The 12,782-nt window shown below is 37.0% G+C and overlaps 2 protein-coding genes across 2 annotated transcripts; both read left to right on the plus strand.

Annotated features, from left to right (window-relative positions):
- The first annotated feature begins 1,341 nt into the window (after positions 1-1,341).
- LOC306876684 (acyl-CoA-binding protein-like) lies at positions 1,342-5,027 on the plus strand. Its single transcript, XM_079428029.1, has 4 exons — positions 1,342-1,471; positions 4,036-4,153; positions 4,258-4,320; positions 4,475-5,027. The coding sequence occupies exons 1-4, from the start codon at positions 1,463-1,465 to the stop codon at positions 4,546-4,548; spliced, it is 264 nt and encodes an 87-aa protein (XP_079284155.1). The 5' UTR covers positions 1,342-1,462; the 3' UTR covers positions 4,549-5,027.
- Positions 5,028-6,653: 1,626 nt separating this feature from the next.
- Positions 6,654-9,226, plus strand: LOC306876690 (voltage-dependent calcium channel gamma-like subunit; the record flags this gene model as incomplete). The annotated part of the gene is made up of 2 exons (XM_079428035.1): positions 6,654-6,674; positions 8,615-9,226. 2 exons carry the CDS (start codon positions 6,654-6,656, stop codon positions 9,224-9,226), a joined length of 633 nt encoding a protein of 210 aa, XP_079284161.1.
- Between the last annotated feature and the right edge of the window lie 3,556 nt (positions 9,227-12,782).

The raw sequence follows: 12,782 nt of genomic DNA on the forward strand, positions 1-12,782 counted from the left end.
CTTCAAGCAACATGGATTATGTGCCTCTCCAATCTTCCTCCAGACTGCAGACCTTTATTTCCAAATGAAATGCAGAATTTACTTTCATCTGAAAAGAGGACTTTGGACCAATGAGCAACAGTCCAGTACTTTTTCTCCACAGCCCAGGTAAGACACTTCTGATGTTGTCTCTGGTTCAGAAGTCGCTTGGTAGCCCTTTTCCTGAAGACGTCTCCAGCTTCAGTCCACTCCTTGTAAAGCTCTCTCAAGTGTTTGAATCAGCTTTGCTTGACAGTATTCTCAAGCTTGTGGTCATCCCTGTTGCTTGTGCACCTTTTCCTACCAAATTCTTCCTTTCAGGCAACTTTGACATATCATGGTTGTGACACAGGAAATATTAACATTAGGATTTAGGATATCTTAAAACTATAAAACTGACCAGAGCCTGTCTGACAGTGATGTACTCTGCAGAGGAGGACTGTGGCAAGGGGTTCGTTTAGAGTGACAGCTGCCCCTGATATTCCCTGATTTTATTAACATTTTAATAAATATCTGACGGTGTTGACAAAAAGTGGGGATACAACTTTGAAACCTTATGAAACATGCATGTGTCACTGAAAAACAACCTTGCTTTGATATATTAAGTGTTGCTTTTCATAAATCATCTTTAAAAATTTATCAAATTTTTTTTTATCCATTTTATAGCATATGAATGATTGAACCCTTCTCTGTGGACATGCTGTTTTAGATGTAGTGAGAAGACAATAAGTGTCATAAGATTTCACATAATAATGATAAAATTAAATGGAAGGGGATAATTGTGTTAAATACATTCTATTATTAATCCCCATAACATTTACAATTGAATATATATATTTTTTATTTTTCAACCTAATAACAGTTACAATTGCTGGACATGTTTTGTCCCATGTCTCAAGAATCACTGAATGATAATTTGCATCTGCAGATCAGTGTACTGTGGTTAATTACTAAAAAGCTTTATATATAAAAAATATTTGCGTTCCAAAAATGTCTAAAAATCTAATACAAAAACATCAGGTACAAACCTGCATTTTAATGTGTTTTTTTTTTTACATACATTAACAGTAGATTACCTTAGCTAAGGAATTGCATCAGTTGTTTTGTCCAAACACCTAAATGCAAAATCATTGATACAAATAATATTACACGTCAGTGTAAAGAACTTCTGTTGCAATGAGTTACTTTTTGTTTGAATAAAGGGCATCTCTATATACACTCAATCTGGCATCCCTGGCGTGACCTTGTGTCCCAGTTAACAGAACCTACATTTTCGTGAATGTGATTGGACATATTGCTCAGTACATGCTCCGGCAGCCAATGGAGTGCAAGGGGCGTGGCCATGGGCGTAGCAGCCTATACTACAGAAATCGTAGGAGTGTCGAGCTGCCATCACAACGGGTTTTCAAGCACATTAATATAACGGACTGAAACAACTACAACCATGTCTGAGGTCAGTATGAACAGACAAGACGCTTTTGTTTGATATGAGAGTATGATTTATATGCTGTAATTTGAACTCTTGGTAAAGAAAACTACATGGTGCTGTTTGTACGAACACACACTGCTTAGCATTTCCTAAGTCTTGATAATTAATACAGGTTTACCTCGATCTATAGAGTTAAAAAAAAAAAAAAAAAAAAAAAGTCAACTTTGCAATACATGTAGTAAATGACACTGGAGGGCATAACATGCACAGACCTCCTGAGAGCGCCATGTCTGCGTGGGTGTGGCGTGAACGAGTGCATTATAATATAGAGATACTTTGTGTTCCGTTTGCACTAACCTTGGTTTTACGCGCGCTACAGCGTTTTTACGATACCTCATGGTTACCCTGAAAAAATCGTGTAATATGACCTGAATTACATTCTTTCGCGAAACACAAAACAAGATGTTGATAGCCTTACCGTTCATTTTTAATTTATACAAAGCAGTAAAAAGGTGATATTTGCTTACCGCATCCTGTTGTTTGCACTCAAGAATGTTATACATACTTTGGAATGACATGGGTCAGTAAATGATGACAGAAAATACACTTCGAAGTGAAAAATGTAAATGAAAAACATGAAAACCGCTGCGTTCTGTTCAGTTCCGTTACCACTATTACTCCATATACTATTGCTCAACAGAAGGACGTTTTGGAAAGTTGAGTCCGCTAAAATGATCATTAGTTCGATGTTCTTAGATCGTTAGAATAGATTAGTAAAGTTGCAAGTAGATTTATTTTAGTATTACAGCATGCGCACTTGACTGCAACACAAAAAATTATAATAATGCTAAAAATATTAGTTGACGTTAACGTTCGTCTCCAAAAAATACTTGTCAGTTAAAGGTGTGAGAAGTGGGTCAGTATTTAGTCTTTATATGCACTGAAATCTGATAACATGTTGCCATGATAAGACTGAGGTTTACTCGTGTGGTTTCTGTAACAGATGATGGTCGATGATGAGGAGCCTTGGTGCGCATGTCACGTAATTAGGTCAAAGATTCACAGGCATAGTGAAGTGTGTGAGAGAGAGGGATGGAGTTTGGTCCCTGTGATTAGAGATCAGCTAAACCCCCTTTTATTGAGTGCTGGCCATTGTGCATGGTTACATAATCAGTTCATGTCACCTGCCAACATTATGGAGCAAGACCAAGATTGTAAAATAGCCATGACTAAAATCTTTTCAGTCCCTTTTGTAAGAAATAAGAATGAGACATGAATGCATATGGATTGTAGGGTTTTACCTTTCTTAATCTGTTTTAGTACACAGTGCAGAGCGGAGTATAATTGGGGGAAATTCAACTAAAAGTGATTCATATTCTGTTCTGATTTAAAGCGCTTTCACACCAAGAACAACTGTAACGAGAAGAGAACTAGTTAAGAAGTTTTGATAATTATTGTAATTCTATGAGAATAGAATCAAGCAACTATAACAGTACTGTAAGTGCTTATGATAAACTGATTGTTTGTTGGTGTGGACTCTTAAACCTCGTTACACCATGAGTTAAGGTTTTTTTCAATTTAGTGTAAAGATGCAATGCCGCATGAAAGCTAGATTAAATTATGCCTGCTCAGACCCATCTCAGCCCCTAGTATCTAAGTAAATGCATGTATGCCACCTCTGAGCAGCATTAAACAGTCTGTGCAAAGACTCCTAAATGCCACTTCAAAAGCACTTCTGTGCCACCTTTTCAGTGTAAATGTTGCAAATGCATTTATGCCACCTTTGAGCAGCATTAAACAGTCTGTAAAGATGCCTATATTCCACTTCAGAAGCACCTCTGTGCCATCTTTGCTCTCTGTAAATGTAATGCAATCTACTTATCATTATAGTTATCTTTATAGTTATAGTCCTTGATGTCAGTGGGCCTAGTCTTGCAGTTAAATTAATTTCAAAAAGTATCACCAGTGTCCCATGAATCGCTTGTCAGAGGTGAAACAAATCTATACCGCCTCTGTTGAATCTATAGCAGCACAGCAAATTAAGTCATGTTATGAATTTGAGTTGTGAATTTGGTGAGATGAACCATACGTACAGATGCCCCATTCGACTGCTCCAAGCACGTAAATCCACCAAACTGTAGGTAGGTTCGCACAGACCTGTTGAGCCGTTCTGTGCAGGATTGTGGCATCTTTCAAATGTTCAGTGATTACTATGGTGAATGATGTCAAGTGACCATTACAATATGGTGGATGATGGCTTACGTATAGCGGCCCATAGAAACAGTCACTAATGAGGCATCTACGTATACATATCTATGAGACGAACGGCGAGCCGTTGATCCAGTTTTATTTAATGAATCATTTAAAACACTCACACACTCATGAGTTACAGGATTGAATCGGTCTGATGAATCATTCACTGAATGAACTCACTCACTGAACTGCAAATTAGTGTATCTATCAGTTTTGTCTCACAATTTTTGTCTACTTAAGGGTTGTGAAACTTCAATCAATATTACTGACTGATTGTCCATCACTGCATGTATTTGTAGAGTGTTCTGTAAACTCATATTGTTGGTTTTCCACAGGCTGAGTTTCAGAAAGCAGCAGAGGAGGTCAAAAACCTGAAAGTGAAACCAACGGATGCTGAGATGCTGGAAATTTATAGTCTGTACAAACAGGTCACCGTAGGAGATGTTAACACAGGTGAGCTTTTCCTTATCAAAATTTAAGTGAATAAATAAACGTGGCCTACGTTTATCTCTAAATCAAAATTGCAGTTCTTTAAACAAATGTGTGTGTTTTTCCAGCTCGACCGGGCATGTTAGATTTCGCTGGCAAGGCCAAATGGGATGCCTGGGAGGCCAAGAAAGGTCAGTTTCTCCTCCCTACCAGCAGAGGGCAGTAAAATATCACTAAGTTTGTGTTTTTTCAGCATCTTAAATTTACAACACTGTAAATGAGCTCCAAAAGCAGCTCACTCTGTGTGTGTCTCTCTGTGTGTTGTTCTTCTCTTGCACTTTTCAGGTATGAGTAAGGATGATGCTATGAAAGCATACATCGCCAAGGTAGAAGAGCTGAAGGGGAAATACGGAATCTAACAGACGGAACCCATCATGGCCAGCCTGCCTTTACCTGTACTGTTCTCCCATAAAGCGCCTTTAGGCCTCCAGTGTGTCCCCTCACAAGGGTGTTACAGTTATGCTGTAGCATGCAGACTCTGTTCTGTGTGAGAAAATAGGCACATTCCTCGCAGGCCAAGAGAAATTGTCCACTAGTAACCATGTAGTGAAAAGCCCTAATGAATTCAAATTTATGCACTGCCATAAAATAACTTTTTTCAAAACCATGTTTGCTTTGTGTCTTTTATAAGCACTTACTAAGAACAACATGTTTGATTTCCTTTAAAAAGGTTGATGTTTTTTTTTTTGAGACCCTGTGAAAGATTTTGTGATTAAAAAATGATTAAATAATCAAATGCATTTACTGTGAGTGTTGAATTGAATTAAGTGTTTCAAGATGTAATACTGCAATTCTGAAAAATATCAATATTCTATGCAATAATTGAGTTGTTTTCCTGAGACGGACTTAATAATGTGTCTGGTCGTAGCTAATATCAAGTGGATCATTCCGAATACATAACATCCGCCTTTATTGTACCATATCCAGTACTTGATATTATTAACGTCCTATCAGTCATTTGATTGCAGGTATAAGGTATAGGCTCAGGTCACCTGAGCAGACATTTACAAACACACAAGCGCTTTGAAATATTTCACTCTTAGTTCATTGGGTTTATGTGGTGGATGAGTGTGTAAACATCAACGTAAGGTTTTAATTGACCTATGTTCCCATTTCCAAAATTTCTGTCCCACCAAATGTCTTCACCTCAGTCTGGAAAGGGCACAAAGTCCTTTTGCTAGAGACTATAAATCGCATAATTATGTTTTGGGTCACAGTCACCCAAAAGGGACTTTGGCCCATCAATAATCATGATAATCAGCAGTTTAGATAATTAGTAGTAGCTACAGGCTTGATACCAACAACTGATTATTTTACTAATTACTTACTAAATACACTAGTTATACTACAACTTAGTGACATTTTTTTTTACTAGTAAGAAGTAGTCATTTACTATAGTGTCGAGTGAAAAACGGAAATCAATACATTAACTTATTTGTTAAAATAGTTCAAGGAACCAAGTTAGGCTACTGAACAAATTTATAATGGCCCCACAAAACTAAAAATGGGACAATGGGGTATACTGTTATTATTGAGAATAATTTTTTTAAATATAATTATATTTAAAGCATTCGCTAATTAGGCACATTTTTATAGCCAACAATTTATGTAAATGCATATTGTACACATTTTTAATGCATAATTTGACGATGTTTTTTTTTTGGCACACATCATGCATAAAAGTTTAGGCTTTATAAAGTGTTATTATTTATGTATTTATTTGTTAACCCCTCCATACAGGCTTTTGAAATGGCTGATTTAATCTTTAATTAGATGATGGTTTTGTATTAAATAACATCTACTTTTTATAGATGAGTTTTCGTAGTGAATGCATATTGCATTCTATATTATGCATATTAAAGAATGCATGTCATAAAGTTTCCAAGAAGTTTACGAGTTTTGTTACCTTCATATTGCAAACATAAAGAAAACAAATTATTAGTTGTAAAAAAACAAAAAGAACAAAAAAAAAAAACAAAAAAAAATCGAAATAGCTGATTTACTCTTTAATTAGAATATATTTTGTAATAAATACGTTTAATTCATGGGTTTTCGTGGTGAATGCCTATGAATTCTATATTAGGGCATATTAGATCAAAGCTGCATAAAGTTTCCAAGACAGTACTTCATAGCAAACATAAAGGAAATTAGTTGTAAAAATAAATAAATCCCCTAGGTCAAAAATGCCCAAATTTGAAGAAACTCCTTACAGATGCTGCCTCCAACATAATGTCTGATTCCTGGTTACCGAAAACCTCCGTGACCGGAAAACTAATGCGAAGCGCCCGTGATCTGCGTGTCTAGGAGCAAGACGGGACGGGCGGGTTTGAGGACTGAACTACTTTTGCTCATCTACGTCAGTTAATGTTATACTAATATTATACTGTACTTTCGACTGGAGTTGACTTTGCTTCTTCGTCTTGCTTCTCCTGGTCTGTGGGCTTTAATGCACGTTGAAATCAATATGACGGCAATAAAAATCAGGGTAATGCCTTTTAAATGTATTTTAAATTTTTATTTGACGTTTATGTTATTCTTTAGAGTCGAATCTTTCATTTACTGGGAATGAAAAGGCAAGATAAGCTAATATTTAGTTTAATTACCTTAATATTTAATAACTCAAGTTCGACAGTGCCAAGAGGCTACAACAAAATGAGGCACTGTTTACATGGTTGTGAGAAGGGAAAAGTTTGTTATTTACAGAAATGCTTTTCTTATAACCTATTCCTATTAAACTACATATTTGAAATTTAAATAGATTTAAAACACTTGAATTTTCCAGCAGTCTAGCAGTTTTCAGTCTTCAGAAAGGCAAAACATACAGGTGCATCTCAATAAATTAGAATGCCGTGAAAAAGTAATTTTTTTCTTGTAAGCTATTTCAAAAAGTGAAACTTTCATATATTTTAGATTCATTGCATGTAAAGTAAAACATTTCACTTTTTTAATTTTGATGATTAGAGCTTACAGCTCATGAAAGTCAAAAATCAGTATCTCAAAATATTAGAATATTTACATTTGAGTTTCAATTAAAGACCATCCATACAGTATAAATTCCGGGCATCTCTTGTTCTTTGAAACCACAATAATGGAGAAGATTGCTGACTTAGCAATGATCCAGAAGACGAACATTGACGCCTTCCACAAAGAGGGTAAGTCACAGAGGGTCATTACTGAAAGGTGTGGCTGCTTACAGAGTGCTGTATCAAAGCATATTAAATGGAAAGTTGCCTGGAAGGAAGAATTTGGGTAGGAAAAGGTGCACAAGCAACAGGGATGACCGCAAGCTTGAGAATACTGTCAAGCAAAGCTGATTCAAACACTTGTGAGAGCTTCACAAGGAGTGGATTGAAGCTGGAGTCAGTGCATCAAGAGTCGCCACGCTCAGACGTCTTCAGGAAAAGGGCTACCAAGCCACTTCTGAACCAAAGACAACATCAGAAGTGTCTTACCTGGGCTGTGGAGAAAAAGAACTGGACTGTTGCTCAGTGGTCCAAAGTCCTCTTTTCAGATGAAAGTAAATTCTGCATTTCATTTGGAAATCAAGGTCTGGAGTCTGGAGGAAGAGTGGAGAGGCACAGAATCCATGTTGCTTGAAGTCCAGTTTGAAGTTTCCACAATCAGTGATGATTTGGGCTGCCATGTCCTCTGCTGGTGTTGGTCCACTGTGTTTTCTGAAGTCAACAGTCAACGCAGCCATCTACCAGGACATTTTAGAGCACTTCATGCTACCTTCCGCTGACAAGCTTTATAGAGATGCTGATTTCATTTTCCAGCAGGACTTGGCACCTTCCAAAAGTACCAAAAGCTGGTTCAATGACCATGGTGTTACTGTGCTTGATTGGCCAGCAAACTCGCCTGACCTGAACCCCATAGAGAATCTATGGGTTATTGTCAAGAGGAAGATGAGAGACACCAGACCCAACAATGCAGATGACCTGAAGGCCACCTGGGATATCAAAGCCACCTGGGATTCCATACCACCTCAGCAGTGCCACAAACTGATCACCTCCATGCCACGCCGAGTTGAGGCAGTAATTAAAGCAAAAGGAGCCCCTACCAAGTACTGAGTACATATACAGTAAATGAACATACTTTCCAGAAGGCCAACAATTCACTAAAAAAAAATTTTTTATTGGTCTTATGAAGTATTCTAATTTGTTGAGATAGTGAATTGGTGGGTTTTTGTAAAATGTGAGACTAAATCATTGCAATTAAAAGAACCAAAGACTTAAACTACTTCAGTCTGTGTGCACTGAATTTATTTAATACACGAGTTTCACAATTTGAGTTGAATTACTGAAATAAATTAACTTTTCCACAACATTCTAATTAATTGAGATGCACCTGTAAGTGCCTGCAGCAGAATCTCATGTTGACACAAATATGGATCAGATTTCTTCTGATAATTCTGTTTCTCTCTAGGTTGGGGCTGTTCCACGTGGGAAGTCCACTCCCCTTTTTTTAGACTTATTTTGCCGCAGTCTTATTATCCTGTGTACATTTCTGTCTGTCATCCTCTTATCAATTGCAGTGTGCGATGGTCACTGGCTGCTCACTGGCCATCGCATGTTTGGCCTGCGGTATTTCTGCTCACTGGAGGAGCAGCAGGGCTCTGTGTTGGGGTCCCAGAGTTTTAAAGCATCCTCTAACTGCACTAGACATCTGGAGGAGGTAGGGGTGGATGGTCTGGGTGTGGGCTTGGCAGCGTGTCGTTTTGTGATTACTCTGGCTGTGGTCAGTGCCATATTCGGACTGGAGTTGCTTGTGATGTCACAGGCCAGCGAAGGGAGGAATTCCAGTCAACGCTGGGCCCTCGGGGCACGGCTGGTGGTGCTGGCGGGAGTAATGGCTGCCGGAGGGGTCGCAACTTTTGTACTCCTGTTAGGAGCATTTGCAACACTCCTTGGGTTTACTCTCACGTTCTGGTGTCAGTTCACTGCCACCTTCCTTTTCTTCCTCAATGGAATGGCAGCACGGCACATCCAGCATATTGAACCACTGCTGCCCTATAGTGGACATCCTGACAAACTGTAGAAATAAGGCCGGCACTAACAATAAACTCTCTAAAACTTGGAGAAGCTGCATACAAAGCTGCTGTTGGTTCATCTTGAGCAGTCCTGTATCTACATTCTTTTGCATCAAGTGATTCTGAAGATTTATAAATAATGATTGATAAATAGTGAACTTTCTAAAAGTTCCCAAAAGGCCCAATGTATCAATGTTTATATGAAGGAATTTTCAGTTTTCATTTATCACAGGTGTTTTACCTGTATTTTAAATTACACATTGCATTGTGTTGTGTTTTAGGGTTGAAGGAAATGTCTGTAAACTTATTAGAAAATATCCAGGCAGAAAATTACTGCAGGCCTGGTTTTTAGTAGCTTGTTTGGTTGTATTTTATTTATTTTATAATCATTAATAATGCTTTCACAGCAGATTGTTTCATTCTATCATTTTTAATTTTGTCATTCATTTTTAATTTTATTTAATGTAATTAATATTATTGATGACCAGCAGCTGACAACTGATTTGAGTTTCATCTGTGAACAATGCATCTTTACAGTTAATTTAATAAATAGTTTATTCAATAAAGAATTCTCATTTCACATCATTAAACAGACTTTCACAGTATTTAAGTACTTTCTTAACTATACACGGGGATCAGATAATTTAATAAGATTTTCTTTACATTTTTCTGTTTTACAACTCACAATATTTCACAGGACAATACATGGATAATATGTGTTCAAGGCATCATCATCAATATGTAGACAGATATACAAGGGGATGAAAAAAAAATATAAAGGGGTCAAGATGTGTCTTTTTTAAATATGTTTCTTGAGGTTCATTAATGAAGGTAATTTTATTTATTTATTTATTTTTATTTTTTAATGAAAAAACTGTTTTTTTTTTTTTGCTAAACGTGATGATTTCTCACGTCCCAAAATGCTCGATTTTGATGCTCAGTTTCCTTTAAGGGTGTGTTTACACTTGGCAGGTTTGGTGTGATTAAAACGAACTATGGTGTGATTGCTCTGTTAGTGTAGTTCATTTGTACAAGTGTGAACGCTGCCATCAAAACCTTGGTGCGCATCAAACAAGTGGCCCAAGACCCACCTTTCCAGGGTTCTCAGTCCACTTCTAAACAAAGGAAACTTTTCCAAATACCCACACTTGTGGTCTTGGCCACTTGAGAGCATGTGCACACAACAGGAAGTTAGTGCTCAAGACTGTCCCAGACACACAGTGCATTCCAAATGGGATATATCGCCCTCCGAAGGGCACTTCAGAGTGAACAATCATGGCCGTCATATTGAAGGGTCGTTCAACCGAAGTGCTCAAAACTGGCCACTTCAAAAAGCCCTTCGGAATGAAGGATTTAGAAGGGTACAACTGATGGACACTTCGAGCCCCCATGATCTTTTGCGCTGATTCTTTCCATGATGACGGTGCCTCCATGTGAGCACAGGATGATGACGCAGAAGGTCACTTCAAGAAACAGTTGTTTGCAGGGTGTGAATTACACGCTAAATTTTCATGTTTTAAATAGGGCTGTCAGGTGATCATTTTTAAAATCTAATTAATGACATAATGAACCGAATAATTAATCAAATTAATCTCAAATTATTGATATTAATTAACATGCGCGTGCCGATTAATTAAAGATAAAGTTATTATTAAAAATAATAGTTATCATTGTGGTAATTTAGAAAAAACTGAATAGACATTACAAAAAAGCTTTAGAAAGAAATATAAGTATCTTTAGAAATAAATATTTTAATTCAATATACAAAAATACAAATAAATAGTGGAATATTAAATTATTTAAAAAAAAGAAACGACACTCTAAATATAAAACTAAAAGCGCCAGTAGGTGGTGACAAATCCCTGTCTTAATAAGTGAGTCAGTCAGTTGTTCATTCAATCGATTCGTTCTAACGGCTGATTCATTCAGAAACTAAGCAAGTGACTGCCTTTATGAATGGCTCACTGAATCATTGATTCACTTGATTCGTTTAAAAACGTGGATTTATTAATGAAATACTGCTTTGTGTTAATCAGGGATGCACAAAAGTTCTCCTAGGGCTTTATTTTCATTGGCGAAATTACTGACAATGTGTATAAAATGTAATTATTCACACCTTTACCTTATCTTCATTTTTAGGTAAAAACTGTTATGTAACCTATTTTTGTCTTTCTACTAGCCAATGATGATTCTGAAAGAAAACACGCAGTGCTTGTTATAGTAACACTTTCTCGCGCATCTGATTGACAGAACCGTGCGCTTGCATTTCAGCGTTGCTGTTGATGTTATTGTCATTTTAGCAAATAGTTTGTAAATTAATTTCAACAGCATTAAGTTGAAGAGGGTAAACGTCATCACTCGACTGAATCTACACATGCATTTTAGGTGCAAAAATGGATGTTTTTGAATGAGCGCTGTACCGCTTCAACCGCTCAGGTAATGTCCATACGACCAATTTCAGGGGCTGCCAAAATGACATTAAAATCAGTCAGGGCTATAGAAATGCATATTAATATTTACAAGTAAATCTCCATATTATGCGTAGCTTTCTGTCTGCGTATCTTAAACTACTTGGCACAAGCTGACTGGTTTATGTTGGATACGCAGCTAGTTATCTTGGTGCTTTACATTTAAATGGCTGGTTAACATCCACTAGAGCATTTCACAGTGCACTTTCAGATTTCATCTGAAAGCCTTCCCCAGCTCCACCTGTATAGATCTGCTATGGATTATTACCTATATATGCTATTTGTGCAGCAGCAGTATGTCTTAAATACTCACAGCACCATATCTGCGAATGTAATAGCAGTAGCAAGTTCTTGTACTTGCTTTACAGCAGCGGCAATAATCTACAATATCAGCAATAACCAACAGCAGCACAGCAGATCTATTCCGCCAAGACCAAATACATTAACACATACATGTCTGAATTAACAGTGCTCATAAAAGAGTAAGCAAAAAGTACCCAGATGACCTACTACTTCTGGTGTGATTCTGAAGCGTGCATCCAATGGATACTTAACTATCCCATGAGGAGAGGATTTAGGAATTTCAGTGAAACGATGCAACTGACGCATTTAGGTCACTTGACAATGACCGTAGATGTACGAATGTAGTACATCCACATTACAGTCATACTACACACATTCAGACTATATGTGACCCTAGACCACAAAACCAGTCTTAAGTAGCATGGGTATTGTAGCAATAACCAAAAATACATTGTATGGGTTAAAATTAGCAATTTTTATTCATGTTCCATGAAGATATTTTGTAAATTTCCTACCGCAAATATATTAAAACTTAATTTTTGATTAGTAATATGTATTGCTAAGGACTTTGTGTGGACAGCTTTAAAGGCAATTTTCTCAATATTTAGATTTTTTTGCACTCTCAGATATCAGATATTTAAATAGTTGTATCTCGGCCAAATATTGTCCTATCCTAACAAACCATACATCAATGGAAAACTTATTCAGTTTTCAGATGATGTATAAATCTCAATTTTGATCATATGACCCTTATGACTGGTTTTGTGGTCCAGGGTCACATATAGAACATAGT

Source organism: Barbus barbus (assembly GCF_936440315.1).
Source record: "Barbus barbus genome assembly, chromosome: 11".
Classification (NCBI taxonomy): domain Eukaryota; kingdom Metazoa; phylum Chordata; class Actinopteri; order Cypriniformes; family Cyprinidae; genus Barbus; species Barbus barbus.